Source organism: Gouania willdenowi, chromosome 12 (assembly GCF_900634775.1).
Source record: "Gouania willdenowi chromosome 12, fGouWil2.1, whole genome shotgun sequence".
NCBI classification, from domain to species: Eukaryota; Metazoa; Chordata; class Actinopteri; order Blenniiformes; family Gobiesocidae; genus Gouania; species Gouania willdenowi.
Window position 1 is genome coordinate 89,142 of NC_041055.1, and position 17,245 is coordinate 106,386.

Below are 17,245 nucleotides of genomic sequence, written 5' to 3' on the forward strand. Positions count from 1 at the left end.
TGAACAGTCCTTTTTTGTGTATTTTCATCTGTAGTCAGTGTTGTCTTGTTTTTATTCCTCCTCCTCTCTATCGTTGTTGGTGTTGGCCTTGTTCCCTGCCAGATGTTGTTAGCATTCCTCCAGTTCAAGAATAGTTCCTCTTTCGAAGGTGTTTGGAAGGTTTTTCCCTTTTCATCCATAATGTCACCACTCGGGAATGTCTCTTTTGGACACACAAGTTTACAGCTTGTTTTGTCTCTACATCAAGGTTAATCCAGCTGTTGTTAGTTCTATTGGCAGTGTTGTATTTTCCACTGTTAGATTTAACTTGTATAAACACATTATTATATCTTAGTTCATAAGCAAGGTAGTAATTTCATTGTACAGGAAAACGTGTTTCTAACTGCACATATGACAATAAACACTTTGAATTTAAATTTAATATAATCCTTAATCACCCCACCACCTAGCAATTGAAATGGATAAATGACAGACCTTTTTTACTCTTGGTTTCCACATTTAATTCAGTCTCCGTAAAATAATCACAGTGAGTTTTGTTTCCAGTGTTTATATAGATCTGGGTCCATATCCATGATTACCATCAGTAATGTTGTTGTTTAGGTGGATCCTTCGTATTTTCCCAAGTCTTCCATCGTTTTGATGAGGATTGGTTTTCCGTTCTCTTCTCCCAGTGGTGTGATGTAAATCCTGCAGTTCCTTGTCCACGTCTTTAAAATCTTTCCTCCTTTTTTTATTTGGCGTGCCTTCCATGCGATGCTTGCATTTTTTTTTTGTCAGGCTTTCATTAATAAAAACCTTCATTTCCTTCAGCTTTCTTCCTTGCTTCAGTAGTTCTCCTTTGAATTTCATATTCGTGAAGGTTATTTTTACAGGTCTGTTATCATTTTTCTTTGGCAGGAGTTGATGTTTGGCATCAAATGTAAAGTGCATTACAAATAAAATGTATTATTATTATTTTTATTCTACTTTACATTATTGAGCTGTTACAGAACAGGACAGTTTACGTAACACAAATAAAATAAAATTACAAATATTCAAATAAACTTATATTTATTGTCAGTGACAGCGACATCCAGTGAAAACAAAGGAAACTTGTACTTTAATTTTTATAAAAATACTAAATCAATAACTAAAACCCAACAGACGACACAATTTACCACTTCTATTATAAATGTTTCTGCTCGTAATAATATGAATGAAAACATTTATTCATAGTTAATATAAAGCTTTTATTTTAATAAAAATAAATAAATAATAAACCTGCACTACCGCTGTCCGCTGGTAGACGGCGTAGTTTCCCGTTTCTTGTCTTTATATGAAGCCGTAACAAAGATGGCGGAGTGCGGCTGTGGGACTGCTACGGTTCAGCTCACGGTCGTTTCTAGCGGCTCTGACGGGACACATTGAGCGCTGAAGCTGGCTGTGGTGTTGGCAGGAGTCTGTCTGACGGACCGGGCTCCAGGTGAACCTTTAGCCGGGTTTGTGTCCACGTTAACCGGGGAAGAGTCGGGACTACACGTCGGACATGAACGGGGTAAGTTAGTCCTTTGGTTCAGACCAAGGCTTTAACCAAACAGATATATGTGAATTAGCCTTTAAAAACATTTATCACATTAAAACTGCTTCATAATGTTTATTATATCATCTGTGTGTTGAAACATGTGAAAGATAAAGCTACAGATACATCAATGGGAGCCTTTATTTCGTCTGCTAACGTTAGCTTGTCTTGATTCAATGAGAATCACTAGCTGTCCATGTGATAGACGGAGCCCACTCAGCTTGTTTTCAGTGTTTAGTCACAGACACGGTGAACACTTCTATTACTGCGGAGAATCTACTGGTTTAAAGGTCCAGGAACAGTTTAAAGGGACTGCTGGTCTTTAATGGGGTGGAGGTGGATCAGTCCAATTCTCCTGAAGCTCCTCCCACAACAATCACAACAAAGTAAACAACTATTATTACAGCATTAATGTCAACAATAATGACCAGCCTCACACTGTCACGTGATTATATTTATTGACTGTTTATTTTGTGTCTGTTTGATACAATTTAACACAACTTTTTAACTGATTATATAAATGTATTTTTCCCTTCCGCTTGTTCAGGTGTAACACTGCTCTCTCTCTCTCTCTCTCTTTTTTTTTTTTTTTTTTCATTTTTTGCTCATAAACAACTTTCCTAATTAAGTTTAGCTCCTCCTTCCCTAGGGAGGGCTGACACTCACTAATGTTGTTTCTTTATTTTTAACAAAAACATGAACATAGTTGTTTTTGTGCAAAGAAAGGACATCATGTGAAGTATTTTTTTTAAAGTATTGCCCCGTCTGTCTCATCTGTAGTATAAAACTGACAGAACCATCAGCACAAAGCAGGTTTTTTCTGATTATTGATCAAATCTTGATGCCATTCTGACAATTTTAAAGAAAAGGAAACTAAAGGAGTCAGAAACTAAAAGAAGAACCTGCAAGTGGTTTTAAGATTAATACTTTCCATCCAGTTATTCTTTATCCATTTAAATCAGTCTAATTTAAAAGCTAAACTTTAACTAGGGCCCTATGAAATCTTTTTATTATTATTATTATTATTATTATTATTATTCTGTTTCACTTTTTTTTTTAAATTCTATTTTTTTTCTTTCAGAAAATGTAATAATTAAACAAAAACGTATGTCAAAAATAAAAATGTAATTTAAAATAATGAATAAGCTACAATTAAACGGTAGATATAAATTGAACTGACATGGATTATTCTGACTGAACCAATGAGATGATACATTACTCCATAACAAACGTTCTTTGCCTCACGATGACAACGTTTTAACCACATTCTGTCATTTTCCGCGTTCAACAGTGGATTGTGTTTTTATTAGTGGATTCTGTTAATGTGGAAGTTTTAGGGCCTATTTGACCATTTCCTCTTTAGTTCACACAGTCATCACTGAGTAGAAATGTGGTTTCCTCCAATCATGAAAAGTTGTATTTTTCTATGCTTCGTTACATTCTCATTGTGAGCATTATTTATTCAGGTTCCGCCCCTCTTTGCTTACAGGAAGTGGTCTGTCAGTGCGCCTCGGTCACCGTCCTCAGCTGCCCCAAATCTCTGTCTTTGCTCCACGATGAGAAGACGACCCTCAGGCTGACACAGGACGACCGCCACTCGCCCGTGTGCCTATTGCAGAGCGAGGGTACAAGCCATCAACCCTCACTACAGTGAAGCACTCATGGTGACTCCAGCCTGTTTTATCTCCTCAGGGAGGATGTCCAACGGTGCTGTGAAGCCTGAGGTGATGGACGTCCAGCGCTCACCGTCCTCGCTGCTGCTCAGTAACGGCTCCCCGTGTGCTCCTCTACACAGCAGCAACGGCAACGGCAACCTGCAGAGGAGAGGAGCACGAGCCAGGGTTATGGGAAAGAAGTCTGCACGCAGGGTGTAAGCATCCATCAACATTTTATTAGTCTGGACCAATGATAAAAGATAAATATATAACCTTTATTAGTCTGGACCAATGATAAAAGATAATATAACCTTTATTAGTCTGGACCAATGATAAAAGATAATATAACCTTTATTAGTCTGGACCAATGATAAAAGATAATAATATAACCTTTATTAGTCTGGACCAATGATAAAAGATAATAATATAACCTTTATTAGTCTGGACCAATGATAAAAGATAATAATATAACCTTTATATAGTCTGGACCAATGATAAAAGATAAATATATAACCTTTATTAGTCTGGACCAATGATAAAAGATAATAATATAACCTTTAATAGTCTGGACCAATGATAAAAGATAATAATATAACCTTTATTAGTCTGGACCAATGATAAAAGATAAATATAACCTTTATTAGTCTGGACCAATGATAAAAGATAATAATATAACCTTTATTAGTCTGGACCAATGATAAAAGATAATAATATAACCTTTATTAGTCTGGACCAATGATAAAAGATATAATATAACCTTTATTAGTCTGGACCAATGATAAAAGATAAATATAACCTTTATTAGTCTGGACCAATGATAAAAGATAATAATATAACCTTTATTAGTCTGGACCAATGATAAAAGATAATAATATAACCTTTATTAGTCTGGACCAATGATAAAAGATAAATATAACCTTTATTAGTCTGGACCAATGATAAAAGATAATAATATAACCTTTATTAGTCTGGACCAATGATAAAAGATAATAATATAACCTTTATTAGTCTGGACCAATGATAAAAGATAATAATATAACCTTTATTAGTCTGGACCAATGATAAAAGATAATAATATAACCTTTATTAGTCTGGACCAATGATAAAAGATAATAATATAACCTTATTAGTCTGGACCAATGATAAAAGATAATATAACCTTTATTAGTCTGGACCAATGATAAAAGATAATAATATAACCTTTATTAATCTGGACCAATGATAAAGATAATATAACCTTTATTAGTCTGGACCAATGATAAAAGATAATAATATAACCTTTATTAGTCTGGACCAATGATAAAAGATAAATATATAACCTTTATTAGTCTGGACCAATGATAAAAGATAAATATATAACCTTTATTAGTCTGGACCAATGATAAAAGATAATAATATAACCTTTATTAGTCTGGACCAATGATAAAAGATAAATATATAACCTTTATTAGTCTGGACCAATGATAAAAGATAATAATATAACCTTTATTAGTCTGGACCAATGATAAAAGATAATAATATAACCTTTATTAGTCTGGACCAATGATAAAAGATAATAATATAACCTTTATTAGTCTGGACCAATGATAAAAGATAATATAACCTTTATTAGTCTGGACCAATGATAAAAGATAAATATATAACCTTTATTAGTCTGGACCAATGATAAAAGATAAATATATAACCTTTATTAGTCTGGACCAATGATAAAAGATAAATATAACCTTTATTAGTCTGGACCAATGATAAAAGATAAATATATAACCTTTATTAGTCTGGACCAATGATAAAAGATAATAATATAACCTTTATTAGTCTGGACCAATGATAAAAGATAAATATAACCTTTATTAGTCTGGACCAATGATAAAAGATAATTATATAACCTTTATTAGTCTGGACCAATGATAAAAGATAATAATATAACCTTTATTAGTCTGGACCAATGATAAAAGATAATAATATAACCTTTATTAGTCTGGACCAATGATAAAAGATAAATATATAACCTTTATTAGTCTGGACCAATGATAAAGATAATAATATAACCTTTATTAGTCTGGACCATGATAAAAGATATAATATAACCTTTATTAGTCTGGACCAATGATAAAGATAAATATAACCTTTATTAGTCTGGACCATGATAAAGATAATAATATAACCTTTATTAGTCTGGACCAATGATAAAAGATAATAATATAACCTTTATTAGTCTGGACCAATGATAAAAGATAAATATAACCTTTATTAGTCTGGACCAATGATAAAAGATAATAATATAACCTTTATTAGTCTGGACCAATGATAAAAGATAATAATATAACCTTTATTAGTCTGGACCAATGATAAAAGATAATAATATAACCTTTATTAGTCTGGACCAATGATAAAAGATAATATAACCTTTATTAGTCTGGACCAATGATAAAAGATAGACATTCCACACATACACTCTACACACACACACACACACACACGTTCTCATTTCTCTTTCATTCTCATTTTATTGTCATGATCTATTTTTTTTTTTTAAATCAAGCTTTATACTGAACAACAACAAAAATACACAATGTCTCCACAACATCAATAAACATGTTATGGGAGAAATATATATGAAATGACTCAAAAAACACAAATGACAAAATAAACACACAAAATGACAGAAAAATACACATGGACAATACATTTGCACAAAAATAACTGAAAAAGATACTATAAAAATACACAAAATGACTCAAAACAATGAAAATACAACAAAAACGTACAAAATGTCGGAAAAATGCACAAGGAATAGAATGTGCACAAAAGAAAATGATAAAAATACACAGTTTGTGTTTTTTGAATGTGTTGAAGGACAATAATAACAATGATATAACCTCCACCAATCACGAAGCGGTTCTGTTTTATCCTCCGTTTGTCTTTCTGTCTGTCAGTGTGTTAGCAACTATAGGTTACTTTAGTAACCCCTGTTCCATGAGTAATATGAGTGAGATGTCTCACTATTGGATACACACTCCCTATAGCCCTCAGAAGCACTTTTTTCAATCCGCCAAGCGCTGATTGGCTGGAAAAGAACTGTCCATCTGCCAGGGACACTCCCACCCTCTACAGTAGTCCCGCGTATATTGTGGGGTTACGTTCTAAAAATAACCCGCAATAGGCAAAATCAGCGAAGTAGTTAGCTTTATTTTTTACTATTATACATGTTTTAAGGCTGTAAACACTTTATACACTTTTCTCAGACATGAATTAACATTTCTCTCTTGTTGAAACACTTTCAAAGTTCAAACCTTTATAGATTTTAAAACATAAACCTGTTTTCAAACATACAACACTTCAGAGTCACACTGCTAGTGATCAGATATTGATGCCAAATGCATTCTGAGTCTTTGTTGACGATGACGTCACATCAACACGTACACCGGTCTGTTCACCCATTCAACCATGGAGTAGAAGCTGTAGGACACGCCCTTTATAACCAGGACCGGGTTAGGATGGATTAGGTGTGGAGGAGAATCAGTGAGGAGATGGCAATAGCAGGTAAAAGTTCTCTCTCTAGCACTAAGCTGGCATAGCATTAGAGCTAATCACACCGGATTTTTTCACTGGTGGTTTATGTTTATGAGAGGAGAAAAAGGAGCACAGCTCCTCACTTCAGCAGGCAGTGAAACCGAGTTGGATGTGTTGCTGGTGGGTAAACGCAGCATTAGCCAATCAGGATGCAGAACACAATGCGCTGTAAAAAAAAATGCATCCAAAATTGCACTGTAAAAAAAAATCCGCAAAACACAGAGGCCGCGAAAGGTGAACCGCGATATAGCGAGGGACTACTGTATAAGAGGGAGGGCAGATGTGCAGTTCCTCATTCAAAATAAGAACTTCTACTCACTTGTTTGAGCAAGAAGGGTTGTCTGGTGAGACATCTCTCATAGAACTGGGGCTACAAAAGTAACCTAAAGTTCTATTTCATAATATTTTGTGAGATGTCTCACTATGGGATATGGGAGCTCCCGTAGTGCAAACATGCTTATCGAGCGAGAAAAAAAAAACAGCCCATAAGGCAGAGTCTGTTATACATCAGGACAGCAAACAGTCCAGCATGTAAACCCGGACAAACGTCAGGGGCGAACAGACACTCCCCTGAACAAGGCCCAGGACGTGGCACTACATCAAATCGAGTGTGCGTGCAGGTGACAGGTGTTGTGCGTGCAGGTGACAGGAGACAAAGAGCTGATAGCTCCTCCTGAGGCCTCCTAAATGTTCATGTACATGTGTATCGCGCAGACTGAACATGAAAAATTATACCGCTGCTCATCCTGCGAGGCAGGAAGGCCAACAGGTCAAAGGGAGATGAAGAGTCGACCACCGTCTGCACAAAGGCCGGGTTGAGCACCAAAATCCTCTTCACATCACCAGGGAAGAGCTGAGCGCATGACGGAGCTTGTGTGCTCCCTTCACAAAAAACGGCCGATCAGCAGGAGCTGACTCACCGTTTAATCCCTAAAGCCCACATGACACGCTGTGATTGCCGCTAAATACACTTTCACAGTGGAACAGGCTACGCGCTTGTCAATCAGGCCCTGCAGGGATGATAAGATCACTCCCCCCGGGCCCTGAAAAGGGGTGTGACACCCCAGGAGAAACCAACCCTTGAAACACTGTAGGTTTTTTTTTTTTTTTACATAACCTCGGTTTCATGAGCAATATGAAAGACGTCTCACTCATATTTATGATAAAGAACCCCCACTTGCATTCATACAGAAATCTAGTGGAAGAGGCCCGGGCGCCCTGTAAGCTGGAGACCACACACTGTGAGGGCATTCAGGGGCCAAGCCCACAGTCCCAGTCACTCTGGGTGTGGTTGAAGATCGTTCCTCCCATCTGTGACAGCAGATCATTGCGCAGCGGGAGCTGGTAAATCTCTGCCAGCCAGTGCATGGCTGGCCAGTGAGGGGCCACCATGAGAGCATGATCCTGCTTCCTCACTCTGGACAGAGTGGGGGGTATTAGGGCTAACGGGAAACGCGTAAAGCAGTGTGTGCGGCTAGACGTGCGTCTACACTGAGGGGAACATCCGTGCCATGCAGGGAGAAAAACAATGCACGCTGCGTGTTTGTTTCCGTGGCGAACAGATCCACCTTGGCCCATCCGTAACGGGCCCACAACTGTTGCACCACCAGTGGTTGTAGCCTCCATTCCCCATACACCGGCGCGCCCCTAGACAGCAGGTCCGCGCCTACGTTCTGGACTCCGGGAACGTGCATCGCTCTAAAAGAAAGGAGATGATCGCAACTTCACAGAATCAGCCTGCGTCCTAGCAGCAGTAGCCGACGGGAGTGTAAACCACCTTGGCGGTTAATATACTCCACCATCGTGGTACTGACAGTCTCCACCAGGACATAATGTTCCCTGAGAGATGGGAGGAAGTGGATCAGCGAGAGGAACACCGCTGACATTTCCAAATAATTTATGTGACGAGGTGGATGACGTGGATGGCCAAAGCCATCAATCCGAGTAACCGGAGACATAATCTGAACTGAACAGATTTGCCTGGTCGAAACAGCGTGAGGCATGCCCTAAACGTCTCCACCCGTTGCGCTGACGGGTGCTCTCGGGTTCAGTGAGAGGTCGAAGGAGAGCTCACAATATTCATAACGTATTCCCCGGAAAGCAAATCTCAGGTACTTTCTGTGAGGGGGATATATCAGAATTCAGGTCGACAGACGTGAACCAATCTCCCTGATGCACCAGGCGTAAGAACTTATATGAACTTATGAACTTATATTTCCTGAAAAAAACTGTTCAAAGCCATTAGATCCAGGATAGGGCGAATGCCAGTCCCTCCTTGTTTGGGGACCAGAAAATACCTGGAGTAAAAACTGCTCTGGGACAGTGCTTGTGGAACGATCGAGTCTGGTCCTCTGCTCAGCCGCGAGCCGATCTCCTCCTGTAATACATGGGCCGGGTCTCCCAGGGTCTGAGTGTGTATTACACCGGCAAAACGGGGAATGACAGCCGCAAACTGCAGCCTGTAACCCCTCTATTGTCGCAACCAGCACCCATGGTGGAGCTGCGATCACTGACCATTTCTCCCTCTTCAGTCTTCAACCTGGGAGGCAATGGTACGGTGGCGCCCTCGCCCGGCGGCAGGCTGCCAGTGGCCGGAGAAACCATTTGTGGTGTAACTGTGCCCTCCTGAGGCGACGGATTGCACACTACCAGAGGGTCCAACAGGAATGCGGTGAAGCCCTCTGTTGGCGGCAGCCTCCCCAACAGCAGAGGAGCCGACCCTGTCACAGCGGCACCCCAGGAACGAGCGTGCAGTACTGCTAGTTTCCGGGACAGTGTGGTAATGGGAGCTCCACAGCATCCAACCTGCAGAAGGCCAAGGCCTCCCGCCGAGTGGAGACAACAAGTACCCTTACCAAGCTATTTATAGTACAGGATTGTGCTTTCTCATGCTGCGCCCCTGGCCTTTGGCCGGGGGACTTGGGCAATGTAAACATCATCTTTATTTGAACATGTGTGTGGATGCGTGCTTGTGGACGTGAATAGGGGGGCGTGAGTCAAACTTCCTGTGAAACATGTCCTCTCTCGACCATCCGAGGGAGACTGACGTGCGCAGGAGCCCAGAAGGCGTTGAGGGCCGTGGTCTGGGACAGCAGCAGATGTGCTAGGGTCCGTGAACTCAGCAGCGGGGCTGTCACCGCGGTCGTACCGGAGTGAGAGGCCGCTGAGGCCAACGTGCATGCCATAGCGGCAATGTTGGAAGGAGCAGTCAGCCGGAGCTGAGGCTTGGGTTTTTCACGCCTTGCGGCAGTGAAGGACGGCACACACGAGACCGGAGGCGCCAAGTGGTGATGTCTGGGAGCTCTGGACCTGTTGGTGCAGAGCACCGGAGTGCGAGAGCTGCTTGAGGACCGTGTGCCGAAGCAACAGCGTTGGAGAGAGCCGACAGCCAGAGCTGGGGCTCTGAATTTTACTTACCTGTGAAGGAGCAGCACTTACTGAGCAGAGCAAGGTAAGCGCTGGTTGCTTCTCGACCTGTTGTGGTCCACACAACGCGTTTATACTTACTAGTGCCCGGCGACTGAAAAACCCCAAGGAAACTGCCTGTGGACAGTTTAGCTAAGAACGCGAGATGTGCATGAAAGAGAGAAGAAGTGTTTGAATGAGGAACTGCACATCTGCCCTCCTTCTTATAGAGGGTGAGTGTCACTGGCGGATGAACCGTTCTTTACCAGCCAATCAGGGCTTGGCTACAGGGATTGTGTATCCCATTGCGAGACATCTCATGAAATATTATTAAATAGAACTTGAAAAGTTATGAACGGTTTTAGATGAAATTTTTAGGAACATTGATAAATGGGACAAGGAACAGGTGGTGATCTGGCTACCAAAAGAAAATATATACAGTACATTCCATTAATTTTCCCATCCATATTGTGGAACTTTTTGTTGATGTCACATTGATGGGTAGTCATAGTAATCCTGTTAACCTTGTAACCGTGACCGGAGCGTGTTAGCTGAGCTCGAGCTGCTTAGCGGAGGTCTGTGCTCTCCGAGTGCTTTTCAAGGTATTATTATTATTGTTATTAATAATAATATATGTTTTCTTTTCAGCAGTGGAGTGAAGAACTCTCAGAACAGAAAAGTAACAGACTTCTATCCAATCAGACGAAGCTCAAGGAAGAGCAAGAGCGAGCTGAAGGTGAGGTCATGTGATCAGAGGTTTAAATGGTGATTGATGAGCTGATGTGTTTCTCAGGGTGAACAGAAGAAGCTTCTGGATGATCTGATCACTAACGGGATAGAGGAAGGGATGGAGGTAGGTTCACGTGTAGCAGCTTCACATCACGCTTCGTTTCATCTTCCACTGATGTCTCATCTCCGCCTCCTCTTTCTCCATCACAGGTGCAGCTGATTGAAGGAAAGGGTCGAGCCGTGTTCGCCACCCGTTGTTTCCAGAAAGGCGACTACGTGGTGGAGTATCACGGGGATCTGCTGCAGATCACGGACGCTAAGGAACGAGAGGCAGAGTATGCTCAGAACCCTGCTACTGGCTGCTACATGTACTACTTCCAGTACCTCTGCAAGACCTACTGGTACGGCTACGCCACGCTAACATTTATTTACCATAGGTTGGGTATGCCACGCTATGCTAGCCTGTATTTACCGTTTGATGGATATGTCACGCTATGCTAACATTTATTTACCGTAGGATGGATGCACCAAGCTATGTTAAAATAATTTACCATAGGATGGATACACTATGCTAACATTTATTTACTGTAGGATGGCTATGCCATGCTATGCTAACATAATTTACCATAGGATGGATAAGCCATGCTATGCTAACATTTATTTACCGTAGGATGGATACGCTACGCTAACTTTTATTCAGTGTTTAATTTGGTTCTAAATACATTTACACAATATTTGAGGAACACAAACACTGACCATGTGTTTGGTTTGGTTTGTGCTTCTGACGACTGATTTACTTGAAATATATCTCAAAGAAAGCCAGGTTTTTGAAAAGAAATCAGATGAAATCAAAATTAGGAAGTATTTCGTAGAATTGTAAGTAAACTATAGATATAAATTAAAACCTGTTAGCTGGCCATAGCTGCTTTACTACCAAGTAAGAGTGTGCGATCTGACGATATTAGATCATGAAGGATTAAAACTTGACAACGATCTGCCAACTCACAGAGATGGTAGAACTGTCTATAGAGCACATTTCATCTATCGCGGTGTCTTCTGTGTCATATGTCTGTGACCCATACATACACAGCACATTCAAAGGTTTTTATATCTGTCAAATCACACTGTTTACTAGTCAGGCTCATGTCAGCACTACAGATACAATAATTAATCAGAGCTCAAAGCTCCGCTCCTCCTCTCTTTCAGTGCACAGACACAGTGCGAGTAGCTACATCCTGTGTTAGCGGCTGCCTTAGAAGCTCGGTGCAGATGCTCGTCTGTCCTGTTAAACTCCATCAGTTTTGAGTTTTGAAGCACTGAGAGACGTTTGAAGTAAAAAGACTGACTAAAATGTCATTCTTTGTGTTTGGTGTTAATTGTACTTGAACCAGTTTGATACATTTCTTACATATATTTTTAAACATGTTTGAAAAGTACTTAAGAGTGATGATTTTAATTAGGTGAATTGGTTTGTTTTGCTGGTAAATAACTTGAAAATAGTCTAATGATCTTAATGATAAAATAATGATCGTGAGTTTACAGAGAAAAAATTGTGACATGAATTATTTTCCATATCGTCCACCCCTACTACCAAGCTGTTTATCATAAAAAGGGGCTGAGTGCAGGCCGCCCGGTCTGGGGGGTGGGCTTGCTGGCGTCTGTAGGGGGATTGGGGCCGGGTTGCTTGGCGCTTCGAGATAATGCTGTTTGCTAGGGGGCGGCGCTAGCTGTTCCGGTGGTTGCGGTCGCTGTCGGCCGCCTGGTAGATCTGTCCTGCTATCTGCGGACCGGGGGTGGGTCCGGGGCGCCCTTGCCTGGGGCTGCTGTTCCACACCGGGTGTGTGCTGTTGGAGTACCTCCTTCCCGCAGTGGTGGCTGCTGGTCGCTCGCGCTCTGGTGGGGGGCATTGCCTTGTGGCTTGCGCTGTCCGGTGGGCAGCGGGGCCTGGGCTGTTGTCCTTGCGCCATCTGGGGCTGTGTGGTCTTGCTGGACTGTGGCCGGTTCATGGGTTGGAGTGGGGAGGGGGCCTCCGGGAGGCTCCCCCTCGGTGGGTTCTTGGTCCCCGAGGGGTGCTCTTGGTTGGATGGATTGGATGTTGGTGGGGGGCCTTTGGGTTGGCGGTTGGGGTCTTTGGTGGGGTGCGCTGGATCCTCGGCATCTTGGTGCTTTGGGCTACAATTATGCAATAAAATACATTAATTGCAGCATGTGCAGACAAGTAAAAAAATAAATGCATAAATAAATAATAGGGGCGGAGTTTGCAGCATTGGACCATTCACAAACATGGAGAGCAACTTACGAGGAGGGCCGTGCTAAACATTGAGCATCAAAGAAGAACTTCATTATGTGATTGCATGTATATTATTTTTACGAGTCAGTTTTCATATTTAATGAAGGGCTGATGGTGATTTTGATTAACAGAAAACGATTGTAAAACACTGCATTAATTAGTGAAGGTGATCTATTCATCTGTTTGATCAGTTTTATTATTTATTTTACTACAGACGGATGTGTGCAGGGGGGTGTGTCTAAAGCTCCCCAGCTGCATCACTGTCTAAAGGAAGCAGGAAGTAACAGTTAACCAATCATGACAGGGATCACATGGTGGTTAAAGTAATGGTTACGCCCCTAATGTTTGATGTATTGTACATAATGTGTTAGTAGATTTTTTGTATTTCACACAGACTTTATGACCTCACCTGCTGTCAGGTAAAGGCCTTCTTTGATTGGCCATATGTGCAGGTGAGCGGGGAAATGTAGCTAATTCAAACTCTCGCCATGATCCAATCAGGATCAACTATCAATGGGCAGCTTATTGGTCAGGAGTTACCATGGTGATTTACCTCATTGAGCAGTTTAAAGAAGATCCAGGCTTAATCCAGGAAGTTATTGTGACAGAAAGAATCCATGTTTGTGATGAAAATGTTAGTAAACGTTTGTTTCACTGTCTCACTAAGCCTCTCATCACCTCACTGTTTGTGCTTTGGCTCCTCCCATCACCTCACTGTTTGTGCTTTGGCTCCTCCCATCACCTCACTGTTTGTGCTTTGGCTCCTCCCATCACCTCACTGTTTGTGCTTTGGCTCCTCCCATCACCTCACTGTTTGTGCTTTGGCTCCTCCCATCACCTCACTGTTTGTCCTGTGGCTCCTCCCATCACCTCAGTGTTTGTGCTGTGGCTCCTCCCATCACCTCACTGTTTGTGCTGTGGCTCCTCCCATGACCTCACAGCTGTCCTGTGGCTCCTCCCACAGCGTTGACGCCACCAGGGAATCGGGGCGAATGGGTCGACTGATCAACCACAGTAAAAACGGGAACTGCCAAACGAAACTCCACGACATCAACGGCATCCCTCACCTCATCCTGGTGGCGTCCCGCGACATCGACACGGGGGAGGAGCTTCTGTACGACTACGGCGACCGCAGCAAGGCCTCCATCGACGCCCACCCCTGGCTCAAGTACTGATGGGGCGGAGCCATGGACTCGTGTACAATAATGCCTTAGAAACAGAATGTGTTCCTTTAGCTCTGCTCTAGGTTTATTTCTGGGTTTCTACGAGCTTCAGCACATTTCTTTTGTACGTTTTGTATCTTTAGAGCAGCTTGATGCAGACATCACTCTCAGCTCTGCACTTTTATACCTTTTTTTAAAGAGTAACGCATTACTCCACTTCCTCTATTTATTCATCCTTTTTTCAATCAAACAAACATTACTTTGATGCAAAGTATTTTTAAAAGTGTGTGTGTGTGTGTGTGTGTGTGTGTGTGTGTGTGTGTGTGTGTGTGTGTGTGTGTGTGTGTGTGTGTGTGTGTGTGTGTGTGTGTGTGTGTGTGTGTGTGTGTGTGTGTGTGTGTGTGTGTGTGTGTGTGCATTCATGGCTCAGTTTAATAACATCAACATTGTTAGCATTTTATTCTCTTTTGTACGCATTAAAAGATTCATCATGTCTGGAATCTGCTCAAAGAATTGTTTTTTAACATTTTAAACTCAAATTATTTATTTCTAAACAAGATTTACTTAAACTTCAACACCTCAAAACGGAGGTAAAGGTTATAGTAAGGTGTAAGAAAAGATTCAGAGGACAGTAGTGGTGAAGATAGAAGGTGATCAGGAGGAAAATGGAATAAACTCAGTAGAAGATAATGATAAAATAGAGATGATGCGTCCTATTGGATTAATCAGAAAGTTAGAAATAAAGTGATAGAAATGATAAAGTTTGTAGAACAAAAGTACAGAAAGATAAAACAATGAGAATGAAGAGTGTGTGTGGAATGAAAGTGTTGGATATGTTTGTGATTGGACAGAACAGAGTATGAAGGTATCTGGGATTGGTTTGAGGAAAGTTTGGAGATTAGAGGAGTGTTCAGAACTGAAGGAGGTACGTGGCAGAGATGTCCAAAGTGTGGTGAGGATCATAGGTTGGAGGAGTGTAGAGAAGACGTGAAGCTAAAGTGCTGCAACTGTGGAGGAGAACATCAAGTAATGGACAGGAAGTGGAGAAATATTTAATGATCTCAGCTATGCTGGGGTGGGGTGGGGGGTGGGTGGGCAATGAACCACACAAGAAGAAGAAGAATGCAGTACCTCCTCCCTCCTGTAGGGGCAGCAGCTCAGCTAATCAACACACGTTTCTATCAGCTGAGCAGTTAGCACAGTTAGCTGCTAACACCGACGCAACAGAGCTTAAACTATTATTAGTAAATGTTACAGTTATACTCTGCTTCATCTAAAGCAAGCGACACACATACTGTTAATTATCATGTAGACACACGGATAAATGTGTTTTTATATCTTTTTAACCACTTCGTTAGCTTGCATTAGCAGCTAGCTAGTAGCCGACAGCACCTGGTTGTTGTGGTTCTATCGGATTGTTAGTTTGTTTTGACCACATGAGCGTGTCTCTGGTTGTGATCCGTCTGGAGTTAGCCGACCAGTCTCCGTCTCCACTGGGCTTTCAGTACTCCGCAGGTGAGCCTTTAGCTTAGCTTTAAAGTTAGCTTCAGAGCTAACTGTTTCCTTTAAACAGTGATTTTATTAGCTCCACCTCACCTTGATAATAAACAATACTTTGTCAGTGTTTTTGTAGATCTTCAAAAAGCATTAAGTCATACAAAAATACTATATAAAATGTACAAATATGTTATAAGAGGAGTGTCATGTTAATGTGTAACTACTAGTTATTAAAAAGACAGGAAACATAAATAATAATATAAAATCAGATGTTTGGGGTACCCCAAGGCGCAGTCCTTGGACCTCTACTTTTTCTTATTTATGTGAATAATATTGTCAGTGTCATATTTACCAAAGTGTATATTATTTGCAGATGATACTACCTTATTTTTCTCCAGAAAAAATCTAAAACATGTCTTAGAAATTGTAGAGAACAAAATTAGGAAGTTTATAAAATGGTTTGATATTAACAGGTTGTCCTTAAATATTGGTTAAACTACATTTAGGATTTTTGGTGAAAAAGCCTCAGATGTTCAGACTTTTTTATTTATTGAAGGAATTCAAATACGTGATTTATTTTAGGTTAACAAATTGTTATATCGTGATTTTATTTGTCAATCATTATCTGTAAAAAAAAAAAAACTTTATTTCAATAGTTTTTTAAAGCTATAGGGAGCCATTGTATAAGAGTCAAAGGGCCACATTAGGCCCCAGAACCACAGGTTGCAGACCCCTGCTCTGGTAGAACCACAGCTGAACATCTGTCCTGGTATCATAGTCCATCAGTTCTGGTCCCTCCATGATGATTCTGATGAGTGTGTACGCTCTATTGCTGAGCTCAGCACATTTTACATTTTTACTGCTGCTCTCAATGTGAGCGTGAACTCAGTGATCGACTTGTTATGTCTGACTCTGTTCATGGACCCCACACACACACACACACACACACACACACACACACAGAGATGCCCACTCACCAAACACACTCACTCGGATGTGACCAGATAAAATTTTCACTCGCACACACTGAAAAAATACTCGCATAAGCGACCATTTTGGTCGCAGTCTAGAGCCCTGATTTATGAGATGAACTATAATTAAAATCACTTGACTACATTTTATCGTTTAAAATGGCAATTAAGGTTCAGTTTATTTGTTTTTTGGGGTGAGGGATGAGAACTGATTAATCAGCAGGATTCATCTAACCAAACATTCCCTGTCAGAGAGAAGCTGTCCTATGACAGTCGATAACAACACGCTAATTTAAGCCAAGTGTTTTCAGCCTGGTTACGTGCGTGTTCACATAAAAGGGGTGGAGCTTGCAGCATCTGACCAATCAATGGAGAACCTGACAGACTGAGTGTCTTTACAGGAG

At 41.0% G+C, this 17,245-nt stretch overlaps 2 protein-coding genes across 7 annotated transcripts in view; both read left to right on the forward strand.

Moving 5' to 3' along the window:
- The first annotated feature begins 1,276 nt into the window (after nt 1-1,276).
- LOC114473638 (N-lysine methyltransferase KMT5A-A-like) lies at nt 1,277-14,873 on the forward strand. Of its 5 annotated transcripts, none has more exons than XM_028463399.1 (7): nt 1,277-1,534; nt 3,048-3,183; nt 3,233-3,428; nt 10,840-10,927; nt 10,985-11,044; nt 11,131-11,255; nt 14,175-14,873. In XM_028463399.1, exons 1-7 carry the CDS (start codon nt 1,526-1,528, stop codon nt 14,383-14,385), a joined length of 825 nt encoding a protein of 274 aa, XP_028319200.1. In that variant the 5' UTR covers nt 1,277-1,525; the 3' UTR covers nt 14,386-14,873. The 5 variants fall into 5 exon arrangements, with proteins under 5 accessions (XP_028319200.1, XP_028319197.1, XP_028319196.1 ...); XM_028463396.1 differs by having other exon boundaries at nt 1,283-1,534; nt 10,843-10,927; nt 11,131-11,321; XM_028463395.1 differs by having other exon boundaries at nt 1,284-1,534; nt 11,131-11,321.
- Nucleotides 14,874-15,512: 639 nt separating this feature from the next.
- The window catches only part of LOC114473361 (BRCA1-associated protein-like), a 28,839-nt gene continuing 27,106 nt past the window's right edge, over nt 15,513-17,245 (forward strand). For both annotated transcript variants that reach the window (XM_028462931.1, XM_028462930.1), the window contains exon 1: nt 15,513-15,888. In XM_028462931.1, the coding sequence (XP_028318732.1) occupies nt 15,810-15,888 (79 nt within the window). In that variant the 5' untranslated portion in view covers nt 15,513-15,809. The remainder of the gene's footprint in view (nt 15,889-17,245) is intronic.

Bases quoted from the DNA above. Each gene is read 5' to 3' on its own strand.
- LOC114473638 (XM_028463395.1), top strand. The intron at 3,184-3,232 runs GTACAAGCCATC...TGGTGACTCCAG, and splicing joins GTGCCTATTGCAGAGCGAGG to CCTGTTTTATCTCCTCAGGG. The intron at 10,928-10,984 runs GTGAGGTCATGT...TGTGTTTCTCAG, and splicing joins AGAGCAAGAGCGAGCTGAAG to GGTGAACAGAAGAAGCTTCT.